Here is a 25,228-nt window from a genome sequence, read left to right as displayed (position 1 = left end):
TGCGTAAGTACGCACGCACGTGGCCCGCACGGACCAACTTTATTTAAGTTTCATTTGAATAGAACATTTATTTGTAATGTAAGTTGTGTAGTATTGTTTTCCACCCTAAACCACATCTGAATGTGATAAGAGCTAATAAGAGTTACTGTATTACACAGTGAGCTTTGACATGTGGTAAACAGCGACATCTAGCGGCTGAAAGCCACATGAACCTGTCACGGACACTACTGTAGCAGCTGTGCACTGCACATGCGCACACGACACCAGTACAGGTCTGTCACGTGTTTATGGGATCTTACAAGACAACAAACAAAAAAGCTTTACATTTTATTTCAGGTCAAAATAATAAAACGGTACAAAAATAAAGGGTTTAAATACATGCTTAAACGATTATTTTGCTCTTTTGAGATCACAAAGTGTACAAGATGTGACTCAGACACTCATATTCAAAACAAATGACACGTGCTTATAAAAATAAAATGCAGTTGCAAAACGAGCAGCCCATAGACAATATTTAGCTTAAAATTCTGTGAAACCTTTCCATTTGTCAGATACAAATCATTGCAGGTTGAAGATGAACTAGAACACACAACACTGCAGCTTTGTTCTGCTGTGGCCCCAAGGCTCAAATTACCTTTTACAATATACTTTATAATGTGTTGTTGTTATGGCCCTTAGAGTTATCACAGTTTTTACATTTGATACATAATTCAAACTCAAAATATTACCACTCAATTTAACACAACACCTGGCGCTTCTATTGAGCAGCAAGAAAACCACATGCAAACTCTAAAGTGCAGATCAAAGCCATAAAGGAACGGTGCTTGCATAAGTTGTTAAACCACATAGTCCCATAAGCACCTAAAACACAGAGGGACAAAAAGGAGGCATCAAGCTTAAAAGTGCAGTCAGTGAGATTTGGCAGCATCTAGTGGTGATATTAGAGATCAGATTTATTGGCATTTATTACTTTTTGTAAACAGATAATGAGCTCAAAAAGTTCTAAGTGCCCAAAAACTTAAAATAGCCTTTAACTCATCCCCTTAAACAGATTTTTGCCCTTTATTCTCACTTAAATATATAAAATCCAGGTCTAAAAAGAACTAAACCAGTGTTAGACGAGTTTCTAAATCAACACTAAACCAAAGATCTAATTTTGTTTAATGAATTGTTAAGGAGGAGTAATAGTTTTGCATATGATTTGTTATTTATGCTACACAATTGGCTGCCACGTCTAGAAAACAAAGGAATGGAGCTCAACCGTGGGAGGAATGACTTAATCCAGAAGTAAAAGTTGTTTACATTAAGGCAAAAGTCAGGTTTCTATGGAAGAATTCACCTTTTAAATGTCAAAATGCAGATGGTTTTGTTCTGGTTTGTGGTTAAGACCGCTCTAAATACTGAGCCTTTCCACACGAAACAAGAACCGGCACAAAGTTGAGGACCCGATCTCCAACAAATATTAATATGGTTCAACGTTTTTGTATTTTAAATTGGGTTATTTCTTTGTAAATCTGTGTCGTTTAGGTCTTTAAGTAAATCAACACAACAGATTCACAGTTTAAAAGGTGATATTTTGAGGACTTTTACCCATTTAAAATAGATAATAATTTGTGTTGAATTGATAATTGTGATGCTAGATTTAAAAAAAACTCAAACTTATGGATTGTCATGCATTTCCCCACAGACTTTTAGAGTTCAAAGGCTTGACTCATAAAACGTTAAAAAATTAAATTTTCTACCACATTTTTAACCAACATTTTGACTTTATGGAAGAGTTATATACGAGTAGCCCACGTTGTGCCTTTAAACTCCATTAGATTTTAATTAAATTTGAATCTATGGGGAAAATGAAGGAGAAGCTTTTTCTGTGAACCACGGCTGAGCTTCTTTTCAGTATTTGTCAGTATTTGCACACGTGGGTCTTTACAGTGCACTTTGTGGCTGCACAGTCTGAGGAGGAAGCACAATCTGAGAGAGCAGCACTATTATATATAAATCCATAACTGTTGTCAACAGGGAGGCATCAAACGATTATCTTAGTTTATTTGATTAGCCGACTGTCAAACGATTATTCCCATTTTACATTGAGACTTTTTAAACATATATTTCAACCAAATAAAGGCTGAAAAATGCTGACTAAAGACTTCTAGATAGAGAATAATTAAGAATAAAGTGTATTATATGTTTCGCCATGTGTTTTAGAGTCTGGTATACTCATGGTAACGATTAAGATGATCAAAATATTACTTTTTTTATATAGTTGCCTGGTCTCAATTAGTCGATTAATCGTTGAAGCTGTCAAATAAATAATTAAATATGATGTATAAATGATGATGGGTGTTGATTATAATCTGGCCATTCATTCCAGGTGTAATTTGGAACTTTACTCCACTTTTCTTGTATGTTTCTTATTAACTTATGCTTGGAGTGTGCATTATTTAGTTATTATGTATTTATTATTACTTAAATATTCGCTCAAAGATAAAACGCGCATTCAGGCCGATCCTGCAGATTGCGCCCCCTCCGCAGACCCGCAGCATCACACCTCTCGTCTCATTTACGCCGCGGAATTGACCGCTTCGTCCGAATCCCGGGCGCTGTCCTCGCTGAAAGGCGATCGCCCGCTCAGGTCGGCGATGCCGGACTCCTGGTCGCTGCCGTTGGAGGAGTTGAAGCTGGACGTCTGGTTGGGGTCGTGCGGCGTGAGGACCGGGCTGCCCCCTGCTGGCCGCGGGCTGCTGGTGAGGAAGCAGGAGGTGTAGTCCTGCGGGGTGTTGGCCAGCCTCAGGTCCGGGGTGAAGATCCACGCCGTCGGACTCTTGTCAAAAATATTCAGCGACACGGTCCACTTCTGCTCCTCCAGCTTTGAGATTTTCTGAGGGACGAAATAAACAGGAATTCATATGTTTCCTACAGTTTGTGTCATCAATTACACACTAAATTAAATGATTTGACAGCAAATACAAAGAGTTCAAATGCAAAAACAGGTCTTTTCCTTTTGTTCTACTGGTTTTATCAATACAAATGTTGTTAGAGATGAAATAATATCTTCATTGTACTAAAATACATTTGGCTTTGGAAAACATTGCAATACAAAGAGTAAACTGCAAGTCTCCTTTTACCTTTACTTGAATCTGTTTCTGAATGAGCCTTTAACCTTCTTACAACAGCGTTTCCTCGTCATTAGTTTTCTCAACTCTCACATTCCTGCACTTATTGCAATTATTAGAAAATATAAGACTCGGAGTGACACATGTAAGGTAAAAAAACAAACATCTCATAGCTGCTTTTCAAAAATAAAATCACGTAAATTGCATTCTCGTTATGTTTGAACAGGAAGTCAATGGACCTGGTTTTATCACCAAGCCCTTTTCGATCAATATTGACATTTACAATGAACAAAATGTCTAATAATAATCTGGTCATGCCGTAGTTCAACACTAAATCCGTAAAAAGCGTAACATGTCCCCATTAAAGTGAAATCCGTGCAGGGCTACGCAGGGTTACGCAGGGTTACGCAGGGTTATGCAGGGTTATGCAGGGTCACGCAGGGTCACGCAGGGCTACGGCGCGGACTTTCACCTGTTTGTGCGAGGCCAGCTGCTGCTCCAGTTGCTCCGTCTCCTCCCGAATCGCCCGGAGACAATCCTCCACCGACTGGCGAGGGTGGACGCCGCGGTCGAAGCGGTTGTAGAGGCCCCTCCAAAATCTGCAAGTGCGAAGCGTGCATCATCAACACATGGAGCCACGGAACGCGAGCGGAAAAGGCGACTTACTTGAAGCAGTAGGGGGCAGTAGAGGGCCGGAGCACTCCCAGGGTTTGGCTGTGGTCGGGCCTGAACAGGGGATTGGTGAAGTCTGCTCTGTTTGACCACAGATAAGTCCAGAGAGAGTGGGTCCTCTTCTGAATCCTGGAAAAAGACAGACGGAATCTTCTTTCAGGGACGAAACGAGATCAAAACGCCATAAGATCAAACTTGGATCAACCACAGATCTGCTTTCGATGCAGGTTAAGTGACATTAAACAGCTGAATAATCAATTATAAATCACAATTTGCCATGGAATCAATGCTTTTACTGAAAATAAATCATTAAAAAGCACGATATATAGACAAAATATGAACATTAAGCATCGATGAGCCGTGCATTAAAAGTGTTCAGAGTCTGTTCCTTCACAAAGAGCGTTAAAACTGTAACGCTCGTGGCTACAAACTGAAACACTTCACTCTTGAGACTGAAAAGCCGGTTTACTTTGAATGGCAGATTTTGATTAATTTCTGTTTTAAGTGAAGCTAGTCCCTCGCAACCGTTTACAGCATTGGTTTACCCGTTGCTACGGTGGTGGCCGCAGCGTAGTGATACAGAATGTAGTTTAACTGTTGCCACAACTACACATGCGTTATACAAATTAAGCGCACAGCATTTTTCACTGGCGGTTGTGTAAATGTTTTAAAAGTCTATACGACAGATTAGACTTCACATTTCACTTAAACGTAGTGAAAACTATTTTACTCAACATTATGCCTGTTTGTCCCCAGTTTGACCATTTCTGTAAAGTTTATAATTGTAATTGGTTGTACATGGGCAGCAAATATGACACAGGTAAAGGCAATTCCAAACCAGTTACCTAGCAACCAGACAGTAAACAACAACAACAACAACAGTTATGATTTGACAAACAATAATACCAGGCTGAGCAAAATAATATGTCTGTTTGCCGTAACCCGACCGACCCGGTATAAAACTAGCCGACTGAAAAAAAATCAGCATTTTGTCAAAAAAACAACAATGCCAAATTCTTTTATTTTTCTAATATTTTTCACAGACTCACCGACCGGTCTTTCCAAAAGAGCCGTGTAGAATAATTTTATAGTGCTAGTAAACTTAACTTTTATCCCAAGGGACAAATAACACATTGCGCAACGCATATGAGTCTGTAAGAAACAGACCGTGCAGAAGGGAACATATATAGTATTTTAAATATTGATTTGTCTCTGTCAGCGCCACTGGGCTGGCCACCGCTCATAACGTTCTCCATCACGGTGTGACTTGATTTAAATTTGACTTGCGCATTGCATTCTGGGTGAGAAACACGCCCAGCAGCGTCATCACAACAAACATGGCGGCGACCGTGTGCCCCGCATGTTCCCTCGCTCGGCTTCGCTACCAAAATAAAGGATAAAGGCGTGCAAAAGGTCAATTTAAATATCTTAAAATCAGGAGATTTAGTTTCCTGATTGGGTTGATCGAGACGTTTTTCGTCATTGACTGATGAAGCCTGACCCCTGGACTGTTGAAGCCTGACCCCTGGACTGTTGAAGCCTGACCCCTGGACTGTTGAAGCCTGACCCCTGGACTGTTGAAGCCTGACCCCTGGCGGTCACTCGGAGTCAAAAAATGGCAAATCTTTTTTTTGCCTTCAAAGTAAAAAAAATAAGAATTTACCTACCGACCGACCCACTTGAAAAATGTTGGGTTAGGTTACAGCAAACAGACAATTTATTTGGGGTAGCCCCATATAAAAACTTTTATTTTGTTGAACGATCGTTTAAACTGTCAGTTAAAGGTGGTATGGACGATTTTTTGTATCATATTTCCTCGTGGCGTGGATAAATCATTTGTCCTGCCACGTATCAATCATAAAACGCACCTACCGCTCACCTGCAGCCGCGTGCGGTTCGTCCCCACGTTTCCGCGTGCCTAAGCGCATGGATCTATCATAATATAGTTCCCTCCCTGTACGGGGCAAAATGAAGACGGAGAAAGACAGTTCGAGCTGACGCAGAAGTGGACAGAAATCTATGGGAGACGAGCGATGCGCTCCATTGCGCTAATAAACAAACGCACGTGTGTGTTGTATCAGTCCGCACGGGGGAGGGCGCATGCGCACTTCTACCTGCGTTCTCAAATCGCCGAAAAATCGTCCATACCGCCTTTAAGTGGAAACGGTCTCTTTTGTTTTCAACGGCACGTCGCACATTGATGACATCACAGAGCGATTCCGTTTTAGGACTCAGCTCAACTTCCTGTCATTTTAAACTTTTTTTTCAAAACATTTCTTCACAAACTCCAGCTGAACAGAAGTAAATCTATGATAAGCATTTACCGCAGAGGCAAGACCACCAAACTAAGTCATAATTAGAAAAACGGGAATGACTTTTTCATATGGACTTATGTCTAAATCTATCAGGACTTGTTCTTGTGGACATGTATTGTCTCGTCTCGTGGGATTTATGTCTCCTCCAACAGTGAGAACAACGGTTGCCCTCAGAGGCAACTGTTGTTGTGATTTTGGGCTTTACAAAAATAAATAGAATTGAATTGAATAAATAAAGCCCCACAAAATGGCAATATAGTCAAGAAAATAATGTTTTAGTGACTCTTTAAACTAAACGTGTTGGAATCGTCTGTTCTTTTACATGCGACTTGATCAGATTTAAAGTGTGAAAAGGCCCCGTCCGTCAGGTTTGCCCACTTGACCCTCACCCAAGTCGTTCCCGCTCCTTCTGGTTGTTGCCGATGAAGTTCCCAAACTGGCAGGAGTAGACGTGGTGGTGGACGGTGATGAGGAACCGCTCGTTGAACTCGAAGGCGCAGGGGAACTGCTCGGCGAGCTGCCACACGCACTCCAAGAACTGGTCCACGATCGGTGACGACTCCTTCGGGTCGCCGTCCAAGTGGTTACACCTGGAGAGAAACGTATTCAAGCGTGTGTAGGGCCGGGCGAAAGTGAAGGTGGACTTCATCAAACCTGTGGGAAAACTTGTGGCCAAAGGAAATCCAGTCTTTTTCAATGAGAACCTGGAAAACAAACAAAAAAATCAGGGTAAAAATAAGCTTCTCAAAGTGGCATCTGTTCCAAAACGCAACGTGCAAACGTGATTTCGATACCAAGGAATAGGTTCGATATTCGATACAGATTTTTTACACCACATTGATATGTAAAACTGCTTTTTTTTATGATGAAATGTCATTTTCAACACAAAATAATAGTCTGATAAAGCTCAATATCGTCCTTAAACTGTTCAAATTCTTGTCCTATTTATATGATTTTCTTCTGCGTCGAAACGAGTTCAAATGAGTGTCTAGTTTCGATAAGTTTTCGTTTTCGATACTTTCCGCCGACCCTACTGTCATCGTCCTTCGGTAACACGCTCTGCGCACGTTGCACGTCTGAGCGAGTCTTCTTTTTGCGAGCGGTTGGTGTTCGCTGGAGGAAGCAAAGGCAAATGACGTCTAAAGTATCAAAAATCTGATTCTAATCGATGCTAAAACTAGTATCGAAACCAGATACTCCTTTGCGCACGTACCGATACTTCTCAAACTCTACACTGCAATACAAGAAATACCGTATTTTCCGGAGTATAAGACAAAAAATACATAATAGAGAAGAAAAAAAACATATATAAATTGCACTGGAGTATGAAATGAAGTTGCAAGTGTGAAAATAACTAATACTATCACATATAAGTCGCTCCGGAGTATAAGTATATTAGTATAAATATAAGTATAAGTCGCACCCCGGCCAAAAGTATGAAAAAATGTGAAAATACAGTACCTCCAAGACAATACTGTTGCAGAACTACACTTACAAAGGATCTAATTTGGATTTGATTTAGAGACTCAAAAAGAACACGGATTCATTATTAAAGGCGTTTCACTGCCCGCTGTGCTCTGCGTGGGGCCAGCGTCCTGAGACAACGGGTGGTCCGCTCCCCGAGGCTTGTATTTCTACCGCAGTCGTATTCCACCGCAGCTCAGAGGGATTTTAAGTGAATCTGAGCTGAGGGTGAAGCCTGTGAGACAAGAGGCCGGCTCGGCGATGCAGAAACCCAGCGGATTTCTGCAGAATCCGCAGGCGCAGCGCTAAACTCGGTGAAGCAAAGACGTTTTCATGCGTTTGAACTGCCGTCTGAGACCATGAATTCTCACCATGAATCCCTTGAGCGTCCTGTAGTGCGGGTCCAGCAGCACCGAGGCCACCGAACACACCTGAGTCGTTCTGTCCCAGCCGTCCGAGCAGTGGACCAGGACACTCGCTCCCTCCTCCGACACGGCCTGGGCGCACAATGAAAAAAGGAACTGCAGGTTAACGCAAAGGGTTCCCATAGTGACGGCCCAAAACGCGCCCGGTCAATTAAATCCGCCTGCCCCCGCTCGGGTCCTGACCAGGCCGAGCTCGAAACCTGGAGCCCGGGTCCTCGAGCTCACTGCTACGGACAGTTTCCCCAGCGGCGTTGAAGGATGGGTCAAATGCAGAGGATACGTTTACTTACAGGGACAATATCTTACCTTACAAGTTAATATATTGTGATAACAATGATTGCCCCAGCCTTTATTGTTATTTAATTGATTTCTGTAACTCGTCTGATCTAGTGGCTTGAATCACAAAATATTGCTAAAAAACTAAGATAAAAATGCACTATTTGCTCTTGAATTGAGCCCGCTTTAGTCCTGTAGTGGACTCGACTTGATCTTGTTCTAGTCCATGTTGAATGTGAACACACTTAGGTCTGTTCTTGCTCTACAGGTTCACTTTTGACAGCATATGAAGAACTGTTTCATACAATCGTGACTGAAATCGTGACCTAAATGATCGTGATAATGTTCAGGCCTGGCCGGCGACACGGTCCGAACTGACCTTGGCGATGAACACGGCTGCGTCCAGAACAGCTTTGATGTGTTTGAGCCACCCCGAGTTCTCCACTCCCTCCAGGAAGTCCGACATGGAGGGGCTCCGCAGCTCGCACACTGGAACCACAACACAGCTGCGTCTCACACACATGACACTGACCAGAAAACGTGTGCAAAACTGCAGGAAAGACAACATGAGTCTGAGGTTCTTCTGAAACAGTCCTCGGCCATAAGAGCTGTAAAGGACTAAAGAAACCCATGACCAAAGACATGACATTGAATAATGGACTAAAAGGGGGCGGGCCATGGTACTGGCAAAAGCTCTCAAATGTGTAAGAAACCAAAAACACACTGAAGTACTTGTAAACACAGCGACTTCACCGGTGAAAAGACAGATTAAGACAGCCACTCAACTGTCAGGTCTCCAATAACGTTTCTGAATAACTTTCATTTCAAGCCATATCAAGATCTCTAGTTTAGTTTAGTTTTGCTCAATGTAAAATGCAATAGTTTTCTAAAATGGTCCATTGACTTCCTGTTTAATCATGACATTTCATTGCACGTATTAGGGATGTGACTCAACTAAACAGGGCAAGTCGTGTATAAAATAAGGATCTTTCAACCTTTATTTGGTCGTATTTTGGTCAATGTACAACAGAAATGGATCTCCGACTGATGGATCACTCAAATTCGTAGTTAGTTGCAGTATTACTACGCCGCAATAGCAAACATTTGTGTAAAAAACATGGTTGAAAGCTCATAAAAAGGTGAATTTGCATTCATGTCTCCTTTATATTCTTTTACTTATTCAGTACAAGTCCAACCTAATCTTATTTATTTCATATATCATTGTTGCTATCGCTGGAGTTGTTCCTGGTTTGTGACTTTTTGCGTTTGTTCACCGACGATGGCAATAGAAACGTTTTCTCTGCGTCAGGTGAACAGGTTCAGCCGCCCCTCTCGTCCTCAGGTCGCTAGTAATCCTCTGGGACGGCGGGGGATTTGCTCGGGGAGGGGAAAATCTAATTACAACCCGGTCTCCTCCCGTCTCCCCAACTCTGCAGACTTCCCCTCACGCCGCCGGGGGCCACAAAGTTATCACAGGCCAAAATCCACGCCGCGACTCTTCACCGTAAACATTTGGCTCTTCTCACGCCCTCCCGTCTCTGTTTGGGGGCGCGAGGGCCCAGCTCGGCCCGCGCCAGGAAACCAAAATAGCCCCCCGAAATAAAGTCCAGATGGGATTTTCAAAGTCTTCCGCGCAGGACCCCCGCACAATACCCAGAACCTCTCCACGGATTCATTACGGGGCCCGATTGCAGCGACGGCCGGTCCGTATGAAGACATGTGAGCGCCGCGGGGAGAGCGAGAGCCCCGCTTGGCTACAGCTGAACTCAACAAGCAGCTATTTGGACGCATTTGGTCGTATGCATGTTTAATAAATATAGATGTGATGAAATATGTCCCGACAATGATGGATGAGGGCGCACTGGATCTGGGTTGGAGTGAAGTCGTGGCTTTAAAAGGACACATATCGTGCAGTATTTGTGCGGTCGACCTCTGCTTTGGCGTTTTGTGTTTAAGAACTTAAAATAATGAACGCATCTACTGAACAAAACTTTGTATTTGCGAATCGTCCGCTCTTCTTGATTTGCACTCCATCTACTGGCAGCAGAGGGAATCACCGCGGCTGTAATGAACGCGATTCAATGGCAGAAATGCTCGAATGACGAATGTAGTTATGGCTAAAAAAAATTAATGCTAGGCAATACTTGATTTTTCCTGGTTATGTCATAGTTTTAATCTGGTTTAGTTCTCGTCTGAGGCTGGGTTGAGTCTGGTTTAGATCTGTGTTGTGTCCAGATTTGGTGTACACTTGGGTAAGCCTAAAGTCTGTTATGAATGTACTTAAAAACACTAAATGAACCGAGTACTGCAGTTTTACCTTGAAATATTAAATCGTACCACGCAATTTCAAAGCTAAAGTTAATAGTTTTATCCACATTCTTTGTGCAGTAATAAATAAATGTAGTAAAACTGAAATTAATGAAATGAAACGGCTCTGTGCACGACTAGTTCAGATCACGTCGTTCTCGTTAACGCTTGTTCTCTCTCTCGATGGCGGAAAAAAAAAAGTACCACCTTCCAGCATTTTCTGCTGACTGTTCCTCATGACGTGGACGTTCTCGATGCCCATGAACTGGAACTTGATGTTGGAGTAGTTGTCCTCGTTCTCGTAGCCTTTCCCCGCTGCTCTGTTGGCGATTGCGTTCAGCTGAAGACCAAAAACACAAGGCGATTTTGTGAATAAGACAAGGAACTGATAGGAGTTTTAGAAGTTCTATTACGGACGCCTTGCATAATCTGGGGGGGGAAAAGTGTGTATACTAATGAGGCGTGCTGGGTATTCTGCATTCTGATTGGACAATTGGACTTGAACCAAATATGAAAACTTCTTACATTTCTATGATGTCAAATGTCGTTATGTCCATGAATAAATCAACATTACGACAATAATTGTGAGAAGAAAGTCACAAGAAAGTCAAGTTATTCATGATGATCAACAACATCGATTTCATCACAAGTTCCATGAAATCGAACTGAAAAAAGAAAAGAAAACACTTTACATTCAGCTCGACTTATTTTAATTTGAAATGACATCAGCTCAATATTTTAATATTCAGACGGTATTTTCAGAGCGCATCAGGAATGTGCTAGAATCTGTCTGTGAACCACAAAAAGTCCAGAAATATTGCTTTATACCTTTGGAGGTTACGGTAGACATTTCTGTCTTTTGTTGACATAATTTTAATTGTTTTAATAACATATATATTTTATACGGCAAAACGTGAATTGAAAGTAGCTTCTCCATTCTTTCCTTGCATATCTCCTAAACAACAACTACTATATTGTTAATTTTTTGATATATAGCCAACCTGTAGCTATTATTATTATGTTTGAGTTCTCAGGAACCAACAGTTATTCTGTTCCCACATTCTGGGAACAGAATAACTACAAAAATCCCGTTACCAAATAATCTGGACATCTTTATACTGAAGCCAAATCCTACAAATACATTTATATATAAAATCATCAGTGATCACAGCCCTTTGTAAGATGACAAATGGACTGGTTTTCTCTGTACATTTTTCCACACGTCACATCTTCGACACCCTGAGCGTTTTACTACGAGCAGCTGCCCAAGCACCGGCCCACCGCAAGGGACCCCCGCACCGGCCCCCCGCACCGGCCCCCCGCACCGGCCCCCCGCACCGGCCCCCCGCACCGGCCCACTGCACCTGGACACACAGAGCCGAACGCGGGGCCGTGTTTGTGCGCCGTGTTTGGACAGCTCTGACGGAGGACTCACTTTGGGCCGAGTGTCCACCACATAGAGGACCTCGCTGCGGGGGTTGGACCTCAGCACGGCCCCCAGCATCTGCTCGTCCTCCAGGCACCGCGCGCTGAAGCCGGACAGAGGCTGGCTGCTGCGGCACACGGCGGCCTGAGGAGAGGGAACGCGGTTCAGCTGGTTATGTTGTGTTAAAGGAGACAATTCAGGCATTTAGTGTTGATCCATAACTTAAGTAGATCACCATTTTACATTTTGTTCAGTCTAAACAGACATATTGATCTAAAACCGCTTAAAAAATAAACAGGTCCCTTGACTTCCTGTACAAGATTGCAGTTCATAGTGGCATCTCACTGTAACAAGCAAAACCACCTCTAATCGGGTGCATAACAGGTACACGATGTGACTCTTCTGTTGGGGGCGTGCCACCTGCTCGTCTTCATGGTTATTGCTTTTAGGGCCGCAACAAACTATTAATTTGATAATCAATTAATCTGATGATTATTCTTCCGATTAATCAATAACTTACTAAATGTTATTTTTATATTTAGCAAAAACTTGCATTCTTACTGAGAGCAGGGTTACAGGTCAGATCTATGGAGAGAGGTCTTGTGGAACGTTCTAAGCAAAGCAATAACATGTCCATGGAGACAAGCAGGTGGCAGACCCTCCACTAGAAAAGGTACATAGTGCAGCTTTAGGCCTAAACCAGGACTGTTCCAGGACTGATCCAGGACTGTTCCAGGACTGATCCAGGACTGATCCAGGACTGATCCAGGACTGATCCAGGACTGTTCCAGGACTGGTCCAGCTCTAAACCACGACTGATCCAGGTCTAAACCAGGTCTAAACCAGGACTGTTCCAGGACTGATTCAGGACTGATCCAGGACTGATCCAGGTCTAAACCAGGACTGATCCAGGTCTAAACCAGGACTGATCCAGGTCTAAACCAGGTCTAAACCAGGACTGATCCAGGTCTAAACCAGGACTGATCCAGGTCTAAACCAGGACTGATCCAGGTCTAAACCAGGACTGATCCAGGACTGATCCAGGTCTAAATCAGGACTGATCCAGGTCTAAACCAGGTCTAAACCAGGTCTGATCCAGGTCTGATCCAGGTCTAAACCAGGACTGATCCAGGTCTAAACCAGGACTGATCCAGGTCTAAACCACGACTGATCCAGGTCTAAACCAGGTCTAAACCAGGACTGTTCCAGGACTGATTCAGGACTGATCCAGGACTGATCCAGGTCTAAACCAGGACTGATCCAGGTCTAAACCAGGACTGATCCAGGTCTAAACCAGGACTGATCCAGGTCTAAACCAGGTCTAAACCAGGTCTAAACCAGGTCTGATCCAGGTCTAAATCAGGACTGATCCAGGTCTAAACCAGGTCTAAATCAGGACTGATCCAGGTCTAAACCAGGTCTAAACCAGGTTTAAACCAGGTTTAAACCAGGTCTGATCCAGGACTGTTCCAGGTCTAAACCAGGTCTGATCCAGGTCTAAATCAGGACTGATCCAGGACTGATCCAGGACTGAGAGATTGTTAACTCAACTTTAACTGAGCGCCACCAGTGACGCCTGTATCACTAATTGAAAATAAAGTTGGTGAAGCATAGGTATTTAAAGGCATAGTGTGTTACTTTCTAGAAGTTGAAAGTCACCTGTAAAGTTCCATTAAAATAGAGAGTTAAAGGACAAATATTTGTTATTGGCCTTCAAAACATGCTCTTGAGTATCTTTACTTTGGCATTACTGGCTGCAGAGGGAATTAAACTTAAATTTAATTAAGACAATTATCCGGCGATGATTTACGGATTTAAAACAGTAAAGAAGATTCTCAGAGCCACGTCACAGATCAAGAGTCAGTTATCGAGATTAAACTTTCCAACCAGGATTCATCAAACTAGTGTGAATGAAGCTAAGTGCTACTGCAGGTGTGTTTTTGATGAGGGAACAATGTTAGAACATGGTTAAAAGCTCAGAAAAGTACATTTTGCATGATACAGTATGTGTCCTTTAAAACCACACTCTAAATGTTATTTAGATTGGAACAATATTTCCATGGAAACAAGCAGGAAGCTCCTCCAGGCAGGTTTGTGGAGAGGCAAGAACGCTCACAGTAAAGAAGTTTTTTTAATACAATTTTAGAGCAAACATTAAAAAATAATTAAAATTAAAAACATGCTTTTGTTTTAGTCTATTTTTTGGCTAAAACTGTACTGTGCCTTTAAAAATAAGCCAAATATACTATAGGCTATAACATGGTGAAACTACACAAACTACACAATGACAAATTATTGAAGTGGAGTGGATATGAATAAAATAACCTTTCATGTTGCCCGTCTGCCTCAGTGAGTTTGTTTTGTTTTGGCCTCCTCTCTGACTGCATCGGCTTAATATAATTGACACTATGATCCTCTGCTCTGGGAATACGACCTCGGGGACATAAAGCATTCACAACTGTCCAGACAATGATTAACGCAGAGAGCTAGAGAAGCATCTACATTAGTGAAATGACATTTATAAACATGCTTGTTCAAGGGAATGACTGTCACGGAATGATAAAGTGCAGTTTGGTTTTTACAGCCTCTCAGAATCTCAATAACTCAGTGAAAATACGATACTTAGCTTATGTTGTAAATAATTCAGTCACTTTTCCCCACCCACTCCTCCTATTGGTAACTCTCTGTTGTTCGAGTGACAGGTGGATGTAACCAATCGCAGTATAAAGTATGACTGAATGGAGCTCGACAGTGACGAGCCACAGATTGGTACAAAGCAAAGTTTCCCATATACAGTAGATTCAGAAAAAAAAAAAAAGGATTGTATATTTTATATGTTTGAAAGTTTACTCAGGGCTAATTAGCGGTGTGTTAAATGAGCACAAAATCTATTATTATTTTTCAATTTTTTCTTTCTCAATCCGTTTCTGAAACTTTATAAGCCGCTAAGTTATTGAAACATTTAGTAGAATTTAGGTGCGACTTATGATATTATTTGTTATTTCACACTGGCAACTGCATTTCACATGTTGATTATTTTCACACTGGCAACCACAAGAGGGCGCTCTAGGCTCTAAGCGACGCAGAAGAAGAATCAGCACTTCCTCTACCTCTGGAGTTTGTGGAGTTGTTTAGAAGTGACACAGAGGTAGAAGAATTCAATGGATTTAGTGATTTGGAGTAAAAACTGATGCTTTGGTAAACTTGTTAGCATGTTCTTTATGCTATAGTTATCTGAATAACTGTTCATATGTTACGTTAACATACCAGACACGTCCGACTTTTTGGCTGGTACAACTTAACACTCCGGAGCGACTAATAATCCGAAAAATACGGTAGTTACCAAAAAGTTGCTTGTCCGCCGTCTTTTAACTCTTAGTGAAGTTGGCATATTACTTCTGCAGTATGATATGTAAATGAGAGTTCAGCGAGTGTAAACGTGTGGGAGGCTCTGATCCTATTGAGACTCGGTTGATCCGAGAGAAACTGCCACGCATTAAAATGGTACTACAGCGTTTGGATCGAGGAGCAAACATTGAAATGAAAGTGCGAATATTCTTAAATTTTCCCCAATCTCCAGACAAAACCAATTGCACTCCAACATTATCGAATAAGCCCATGGACTCACGTGGTTTCCCCGGTTGTAGTAGGACAGAGCGGGGAATCGTCCTCTGCTTCTGAACTTGGAGCTGCCGACGATGACGGGAAGTGTGGCCGACTCGGGGACGTAGAGCTCAGACGGGTACGTGTCGCTCACCTTCAAACAGGAATACAACAAAACACGGCCCGAATCAGGACATATTCAAGATCCAGTGCAAGATGGACATAAAGGAAGACCAAACGCACAACTAGTACAAATATATAGATTTGACTGTCTCCAGGGTGTCATTTGACTATTTTTGTTGATTTTTGAATGATCTTTCGTGACATACAGTAGGTTCAGAGTTTTGTTGTCAGGTTGTGACTATCAATACCACGTACCAAAAGTATGAATAATGGACATTTAGAGGCGGGATTTTGGTTCAGTCGTACTTAAAATGTACGTCAAACTTCTTCAGTTTCGCTCACGTGTCATTTCCTTCAGCTCGGATCACGTTCAGACTCATTCCCGTATCCCGCACAGTACATATCAGAGGTTTTGGACCATTTTTGTCGCATTTCCATGTAAAATTTTCTTTTTATAGACCACAAATGCAACTGTGAAACTAACGTACGCAACATTTTTCGACATGCGAATTGTAAATGAGACCCCCGGGCATTTCCTGCACCACCACGTAGGCCACATGTGGATGTATAGAGCACGTTTAAATTCCCGTGCTGACCTTGAACTTCTGGTTGGCCGGGGACAGTTTCCAGTGGGAGTTCGGGAGCCCCATCCTCTTGTATTCAGCTCGGAGGTCCATAAAGTCCCACTCCCGCTGCCTCTCGTCTTCGGCCATGTTCGGTTTGTAGGCAAAGCAGTAGAGCTCCTCGCACGACTCTGAAACACGCGGCAAAGTTTGAAAATGAACCAAAATCAGCAGCGTTACTCGTGTTTTGTTACAACGCCGGCCTCTGTAGCGCGTCAGAATAACGGATATGATCGCAGAGGAACGCAAACAAATCTATTCTAAATGTACAATATTGTTTAAAAAAAAACGCAAATACAATGAATAAATAACACCATAGTTAGTGAGTGTCTTAGAAAATTTAGAAAAAGTCCCAATATTACAAAAAAATGACTGTTCCACAGTATTGATTGCGACCAGGAGCAACGCCATGTCTCTTAACAGGAAACATTCCTAAAAAATGTACTTACATTTTGGTTTTATTATTGCCTTAAGGCTTCCTGGCTCAGCACAGCACATTGTGTAATTCATGTTGTGCAGCGGTTTGCATGTTTTATGTAATCGTTCTACAGTTTGGAGTATTAGGGCGTGTTAATAATCCTTACACGACTCAGAAACGTGCAGGAATAATTATAGAACATAAACAGAACAGTCCGTGCTTTTACATGTGTACTTCTTTGAATATCAGAGGAACAAATCTGATCACGACAAGGAGGAGCTATGACAAACTCATCTACAACTGTGTCTTTAAGTCAGGAATACTCTCGATTCTGTAACGATTTTGATGCCACAATGATAATTAAGAAAGCTTGTTTTCAGCTCAAGGCTATAAACGATAGATTGACATTTTCAACACAAAATAATAGTACTTTCTTTATTAAACATTGCGGTTTTATACTAGATCTGACAAAGCTGAAGAACATTCTTAAAATGTTCAGGAAAGATCACGTTTTGTCCTGTAAAATTGTTTTTTTTTTTTTAGTATCAATACTTTCGATTCTAGTTTTAGTATTAATTAGAATCTGATTTTCAATACTTACCCTAGATTATGTTATAATACTGAGGCAAGTAATATTGCAAAATGTGTTTTTACAGAGCAAAGGCTGCATAAGTAATACAAATGTAGGCATAATAACAAATGTAGGCATAATAACATGACATCTGTAAAACAAAAACAGGGTTAAATCTGGGGCTGAATGATTTTGGCAGAATAATCTCATTGCATTTTTTCTCACGATCGAGAGTCGAGATTAGATATGCAATTTGTTTTGATTGTAGAATTCAGTTCAAAGTTCACATTTTACACGCGCTCAAGGGACAGTAACATTTCTGAAACGTGAGCGCCAAAATGAACACAAGAATCACCACAAGCAGCGTTTCAGAACAGGCCTGAACTACAGGGTTCACAGCTTTAAGAGATATTGTTATTCGCACTGGAAATTGTAACTTAAATAATTGCAGTCTTTGCGGTTTTGATTCGATAGATGTATTCATTCAGCTTCATAATCATGTGCAATACTGTCATAATCATGTGCAATACTGTGATATAATGTCAATCATCCTGGTGCAATATGTTCTGTCCATATAACAGCTGTAAATAAGAGTGTTATTCTTATTAAGAGTATAAGAGGTTATAATAAATTCTGTTTTTTTATTATTATACTTCTGTGCCTTATCTGTTTCTGTACCTAATCTGTGTTGCAACCATGGAATTTCCCCATTGTGGGACAAATAAAGTTGATTGAGTGTTACAGGGTTGTCACAGGGTTTTGGCCCAAAAGATGCCGCCAGGTATAAAGATAAACGTGCAATCAGCCGCAGCTATTTTTAAGTACTTTTTTTTTGTTCCACCGCCACCTTCAGCCTCAGCCCAGCGAGAACACTGCAACATGTCTTGGCTTGAAAAATTGTTTACAGTGTGCAGTAATTCGCTATTCATTTAGCATTTAATCAGATGCTGTTCCCTCACATCTCATTTGTCCCGGGCTTGTAAGATAAGATAAGATAAGATATTCCTTTATTGTCCCACATGGGGAAATTTCATTGGTGCAACGCAGGTAGATACAGAGGCAGATACAGAAGAACAGATCACTTATAGGAAGTATGAAAAACACTTTCAGTAGAAGATCTCCTATAAATAAATAAAAACTCCCATAGACAAATAAATAAATAAATAAATACCATTGCATGTGATCCCGACAGTAATTGCACATGAATATGTGTCACGACAGCACATAGATTGCACATGAATTTCACATGAATTGCACATGAATTCCAACAGCAATTGCACATATGACAGAATTGCACATCAGTATTAGGTTAGGTCAGTATTGCGAGTGTTCAGTACTAACAGTTTGTTATAAAGTCTGACAGCAGCAGGAAGGAAAGACCTACGGAACCTTTCCTTCACACATCGAGGGTGGATCAGTCTCTCACTGAAGCTGCTCTCCAGAGCGGAGAGAGTGTCCTGCAGGGGGTGACACTCATGGTCCAGCATAGATGTGAATCTAGCCAGGACCCTTCTGTCCCCCACCTCCTGCACCGTGTCCAGAGCACAGCCCAGGACGGAGCTGGACTTCTTGATGACTCTGTCCAGCCTCTTCCTCTCCCTCTCTGTGATGCTGCTGCTCCAGCAGGCCACACCATACAGGATGCCACCACAGAGTCGTAGAAGGTCTTCAGGAGTGGCCCTGTCACTCCAAAAGACCTGAGTCTCCTCAGGAGGTAGAGCCGACTTTGGCTCTTCCCGTACAGTGCGTCTGTGTTATGAGTCCAGTCCAGTTTGTGGTTCAGATGAACACCCAGGTACTTGTATGAGTCCACTCTCTCAATGTCCCGTCCCTGGATGTTCACTGGTGAGGGGGCAGTGGGGTGGCGTCTGCGGAAATCCACCACCATCTCCTTGGTCTTCCCCGCGTTGATGAGGAGGTGGTTCCGCTGACACCAGTCCACAAAGTCCTGCGCCAGTCCTCTGTACTCCTTGTCATCATCGTCCGTGATGAGTTCGATGATGGCAGAGTCGTCAGAGAACTTCTGCAGGACACAGCTGTCCGTGTCATGTCTGAAGTCTGCAGTGTAAAGGGTGAAGAGAAAGGGCGCGAGGACAGTGCCCTGGGGCGCCCCCACACTGCAGGTCCGAGTGTCAGACACACAGTTCCGGGCTCTCACAAACTGGGGTCGGTCTGTGAGGTAGTCCAGGATCCACTCTGCCAGGTCATACTCCACACCAGCCGTCTCCAGCTTGTCCCTCAGGAGCAGCGGCTGGATGGTGTTGAAGGCGCTGGAAAGATCGAAGAACAGAATCCTCACAGAGCTGCCAGGCTTTTCCAGGTGAGAGAGAGAGCGGTGCAGCAGGGAGATGACGGCGTCCTCCACTCCGATGCCAGACCGATATGCAAACTGCAGCGGGTCCATGGCTGAGCTCACGGTGGAGCGGAGGTGGTCCAGGACTAGCCGCTCCAGTGTCTTCATCAGGTGGGACGTGAGAGCCACTGGCCTGAAGCTGTTGAGGTCTTTGGGGCGCGGTGTCTTAGGCACAGGTACCAGACAGGAGGTCTTCCAGACCTGTGGTACCACCCTCGGCTTCAGGCTCATGTTGAAGACATGCTCCATAACTCCACACAGTTCATCTGCGCAGGACTTAAGGAGCCTGGGGCTGATGCCATCAGGTCCTGCTGCCTTCCTCACTTTAATCCTCTTCAGCTCACTCCTCGCCTGTGCTGCTGTGACAGTCAGTGGTTGGCAGGGGGACCGTGTGCTGGGGGGATGGGTGAGTCCAGGCGAAGTGGGGAGCTGATGGTCCGGGGTGGAGAAATGAAGAGGAACGGATGCAGGGCATTGTCCAGCTGTGGAAGAGGGAGCATGCAGCTGTGCAGGGGGAGGGGCGGGTGACTGATCAAACCTCAAGAAGTGAGCATTTAAATCATTCACCCACTGTAGATCCCCCTCTGTCTGGGCAGGGAGGATTTTGAAGCCCGAGATGGTTTTCAGGCTCCTCCACACTCCCTGAATGTTCTTTTGCTGCAGCTGCTCCTCCATCCTCCTCTTGTAGCCGGCCTCAGCCTGCCTGATCTTCCTCCTCAGCTCCTTCTGCACAGTCCTCAGCTCCTCCTTGTTCCCTGACCTGAAGGCTCTCTTCTTCTCCTTCAGCAGAGCCTTCAGTTCACGGTTAATCCATGGCTTGTTGTTTGGAAAACACCGCACCGTCCGGGAGGGAACAATGTTCTCAAAACAGAAGTTGATGTAGTCCGTGATGCACTCTGTGATGGTGTTGATGTCCTCCCCATGTGGGTCATAAAGCTCAGTCCAGACAGTGGTGCTGAAGCAGTCCCTCAGAGCCTCCTTGCTCTCAGCAGACCACATCCTCACCTCACGGGACACCACAGGCTGCCTGCGCACGATGGGTTCATACACAGGCCTCAGATGTACAAGGTTGTGGTCCGAGCTGCCCAGGGGAGGGAGGGGGGAAGAAGAATAAACCTCCTTGGTGTTGGCAAAAAACAAGTCCAATGTTCTATTCTCTCTGGTGGGGCAGGTAACATACTGGGTGTATGTTGGTAGAACAGAAGAGGGAGAAGCGTGGTTAAAGTCACCAGAGATGCCTGTGGATGCTGTGTTTGCAGCCTACAAGTGCAGGAGAGCAGTGTTTCACAAGCATCTTCAGCATTGGCAGACGGGGCCACATAGACTGCGATCAAAATCACATGTGAGAACCCCCGGGGCAGATAATATGGCCTCATGCCAATAGCCAATAGTTCAATATCCCCGTTACATAGCTGCTCCTTCACTGTGCAGTGTTCAGGTTTGGACCAGCTCGTGTTCACATACACCGCCAGACCTCCACCACTTTTCTTCCCGGATTCTCTAGCTCTGTCCGCTCGCAGCAGATGAAAATTGTCCAAACCTACAATAGAGTCTGGCATTTCTGCTGTTAACCAGGTCTCTGTGAAAATCAAGACGCTGCTGTCCCTATAAATCCTCTGGGACCGCATGAGGCTCGCTATTTCCGTCATTTTAGTTTGAAGGGACCTCACGTTACCCATGACTACGGCGGGAACCGACTTCCTGTTTGTCCCTCTCTTCTCTCGGAGTTTACGTCCAGCCCGTCTGCTTCGTTGCGTTTTCCTTAGGATGTCCGCCGGGATAACGTGACGATCTCCGGGTAAGACGACAGTTCTCCGCAGTTTCATGAGTTCCTCCTTTGTGTAAACGCGGTACAGCGCCGGCCGGGGGGCGGGGCTGGAGCCGGGGGACTCAGAGCCAAGACACATCGCAACGACACGACGAAAACACTCAATCCAGCCGAATAAAGTCAAAACAAGTTAATTTAAAGCGATTCCAGTGCGTGTCCCGATCGTTCGTGAAGTTCCTCTTTCATATAAACGTGTATATAAACGTGTACCGACGACACGCCGTACTTTAGCGCGGCCGGAGGGCGCGGGGGGGGGGCGGTGGGCTCGCTCGGAGCTAGCTCACGTCACAACAACACAACGAAAAACGCTCAAATCCAGCCGAAAAAAGTCAAAAACAGTTGAATTAAAAAACTATTCCAGCGCGTGTCCCTATCGTACAGTAAAATAGAAAAAATATACTAACTATATTTACAAAATATAGGAGATAAAGCACAATAAGTGTGAGAAAGAAGAGAGAGCGTTTACACCGGGCTGCCAGCTGTACCAGCGCCTTATGACGTAAACGTACTGGTTCACAGCGCTTTAAGGCGTGTCAGGCCCTGGGTTTACCTGGCTGCGAGAGGCGCTGCAGGGACAGGAGGATGTCCTGACAGTCCTGCTCCTCCGGGATCACAAAGTGCAGCAGCTGAAAGTTTTTACAGTGAACCATCAGAGACACGACGGGGGAAGAGGAGGAGGAAGAAGAGGAGGAGGAAGAGGAGGAGGAAGTCTTCTCCACGCTCGACACCAGACTGTGGAGCACCTGCAACGACGGGACACACATTTACACTGAATTGTGGAGTATTATTATTATTAGGTTTATTCAAGCAATGTAAAAAATAAAATAAAAACATTGAAAAAACCTTGCTTAACATTGACATTAATTAAAGGCACACTATATAACTTTTCTGGGGGAGGGCCCGTCACCTGCTGTGGAGAAAATAAGTATTTGAACACTCTGAAAAAGTCCGGAAATCTTAAAATAGTCAACGATTATTTTAATAGCGAGAAATAGTCCAGATTGTTTGTCAAGTGTAACGACGGAAACCCCGACATCCAACTAAATTTGGTGATACGGTATTGATATCCTGGGCTGCCGTATCAATATATTGCCATGAGTCATTTTTTATATAATTTCCCGAATAATTTTGTAACTGCACTACAATTGTGTTGCGTGTTTAACAAAAGGGAAGTCGTTTTGATGATTAAAATGGGTGTATTTCATTTTGAGTTTGTGCAGGTCGCGGTTTAACAAAGAAAAACGTTAAAATGTCTCGGGTTCTTTAAAAAAATAGCGATAAATCATAGCATATCGTGAGCAATATATCGATAATCGCAGGTATGGCAAAAAATCGTGATATCATTGTATCGTGAGCCGCGTATCGCTCCAAATCGTGAGGGACCCTGCGACTCCCAGGCTTAGTTCGTATGTGCGCGCGCTACGGTCTCGTTTTCGCGCTCGACTTACCCATGTCTCGCTGCGCACCCCATCCTCGTTCTCCACAAAGATGGTGTGCGTGGCGGTCAGGTACAGGGTGCCCGCTCGGCTCTTTCTGGGCGCCACTCGGTCGAGCAGCTTCACGTGCTCCACCTGCGGAGAAACACACGCCTGTCACACACCGCGAAAATGTGTTTCTTCAACGTGCAGACGGTGGTGTCAACTCTGTACGACAAGTCAGACTACGCAGTGAACGCAATTATATTTCAGATTTAATTAAACATTTTGCCTATTTGTCCCCAGTTCGACCATTGTTGTCAACTTTAGAATTGTACTTCCTGGTTGAACATGGGCCACAGCAGTTACCTAGCAACCATACAGTAAACAAGAGCCAAAATCTATAAAAATGACAGTTATGATTTGACAAACAATAATACCATATAATACATTTATTTTGTTGAATGATTGTTTAAACCGTCAGAAAATGTGTCCGTTAAGTGTAAACGGTCTCTTGTGTTTTCAATGTCACGTCGCACATTGATGACATCACAGAGGGATTCTGTTTGAGAACTCAGCACTACTTAATCGACAATTGTGATTATTTTGGTCACAAGACAAATTATAGCCGTGACATTTTTAGAAGAAATTATTATTATTATTATTTAATTCAATTTATAGAAAAGTTACAATTTTCGAACTGAATTAGTTAGAAATTGAAGAAATGCGACGATTGAGAAGAGGTAATGTGTTAAGAAAAGAAGAAGAAAATAAAATAGAAGGTTTTATTATTGTTGTTTGGGTTGCGTGATGTTAATAATCACAAACAATCGTTAAATCGCGATAATAATTCTCACAACAATTATTACGCTAAAACGTGAAATCGTCACGTGCCCAATTTAATCTACGGGTTAATGACTCGTGCGTATTGCGCAATGACTTACTGCCAGCGTGGCGACTCTGATTGAATGAAATGAAAGTAAAAAATATGACAGTGCGTTATTATTATTATAAATGAATGATGTCACACTTAGAAAAATCATAAAAACCACAGTCAAAACACGCTACAGTAACATTATAACGGCAAATAACGCGTGAATACTCGAGTGTCCGTCCGCATGTATAAAGACGTAAAGCCTGATTGCGCATTCGGTGTGCGCGCTGTGATACATCTAAACGAGTGCGGAAATCTCGTCCTTTATTTTCCCCCTTTTCTTTTTTACCTTTGGCAGCCGGATGTGCTCCATCTGCAGCGGTGCAAAGAGCCGCGGGCCGACGCAAACGAAGCTTATAACGGGACCACGCGATGCGACATGAAGGAGCGGGCGCGGAGCGACGTAAAGCGGCGGGTTTGAGGTGAAATTCGTGCGGTGAATCTCAGGTAAACTCAGCCATGATGCTCCTGCGCCTCCTTCAGGGCAGATGTGGAAGCGCCGCGGTCCTAAAGCCCGACTTGTGCGGGGCCAAACAGAGGCAAGAAATCACGACTCATTATTAATCACAATAAACGCACTGAATAATTATCTCTATTGTTCTATTGTTAATCATCTCGCTTTATATTTGCTTTTGTAACGTTTTTGTGGGGTACTTTTGGTTATAGCGTCAGGAAACATCCACAATTCAATTAAACTGGCATGTTTGTGTGTGTTGTCCCATTGGTTTTAGGTGTTATTGTCAATGTTAGTTATTGGTTTTAAGCAATAAGCCAATTTTTATTAGAAACTGTCACCCGTAAAACTCCTCTCCAACTTTGCTCAATGAATCAGTACTAATAAAACAACAATTTTCACATGTAAAACAATGTCTAATGCTTAAAGTAATTTCCAATTTTGCCATGAACTACCTGAAAAATAGATTTTATTGTGACAAAGCTCCTTGGTCTGCTTGTCACTCAAAACAACACAAAACTTCCAATTGATTAAAAGTAGTGTACATTGTTAATTCATTGCAAAACGATCTAGTTTATTTGCACTTTGACAAAAACAACAACAGTCCTTGGTGGGCGATATCGACAAATATATAATTTAAATGGCTCAATGTGGATTTTTTTCCATTAACTCAATAAAAATATTCAGACAATATTTCAACAATGCATCAGATATGTGCTAAAATGTGCCTGTGAAGGTTTTGTTTGCGCTTCAAGTATGGCACAAAACGCATTCACTTAACCACTAAAGGGCCGAAACCTCACTCTATACCAGAGGTGTTCAAACTTGTTTTAGTAGAGTAGAGGGCCACAAACAACCCGGCAATGTCGAATTTGAAGGAAGTGAATCATTCGAATTTGGCTTTTGAC

General features: G+C 43.2%; 1 protein-coding gene across 1 annotated transcript; it reads right to left on the bottom strand.

Moving 5' to 3' along the window:
* Positions 1-314: 314 nt before the first annotated feature.
* Positions 315-24,274, bottom strand: mtmr7a (myotubularin related protein 7a). Its single transcript, XM_072439891.1, has 14 exons — positions 24,156-24,274; positions 22,966-23,088; positions 22,068-22,260; positions 16,321-16,478; positions 15,627-15,755; positions 12,008-12,142; positions 10,780-10,912; positions 8,645-8,754; positions 7,936-8,061; positions 6,755-6,804; positions 6,490-6,690; positions 3,780-3,914; positions 3,586-3,712; positions 315-2,878 (listed from the first exon to the last, which is right to left on the bottom strand). The coding sequence occupies exons 1-14, from the start codon at positions 24,177-24,179 to the stop codon at positions 2,561-2,563; spliced, it is 1,962 nt and encodes a 653-aa protein (XP_072295992.1). The 5' UTR covers positions 24,180-24,274; the 3' UTR covers positions 315-2,560.
* Positions 24,275-25,228: the final 954 nt, after the last annotated feature.

Source organism: Eucyclogobius newberryi, unplaced genomic scaffold (genome assembly GCF_026437365.1).
Source record: "Eucyclogobius newberryi isolate DKJ021-1_F unplaced genomic scaffold, fEucNew1.0.hap1 SCAF_11, whole genome shotgun sequence".
Taxonomy (NCBI): domain Eukaryota; kingdom Metazoa; phylum Chordata; class Actinopteri; order Gobiiformes; family Gobiidae; genus Eucyclogobius; species Eucyclogobius newberryi.
Note: the sequence above shows the minus strand (reverse complement) of the source record. Positions and strands in the feature narration are given on the sequence as shown.

What these genes read in the sequence shown, in the direction of transcription:
- mtmr7a (XM_072439891.1), bottom strand. Translation starts at nt 24,179, where the DNA reads ATGGAGCACATCCGGCTGCCAAAG. An exon ending in CAGCCGTGTTCATCGCCAAG is followed by an intron (nt 8,062 to 8,644) that starts GTCAGTTCGGAC and finishes TTGTGCGCCCAG; the next exon opens with GCCGTGTCGGAGGAGGGAGC. An exon ending in GGCCACAAGTTTTCCCACAG is followed by an intron (nt 6,691 to 6,754) that starts GTTTGATGAAGT and finishes GTTTCTCTCCAG; the next exon opens with GTGTAACCACTTGGACGGCG.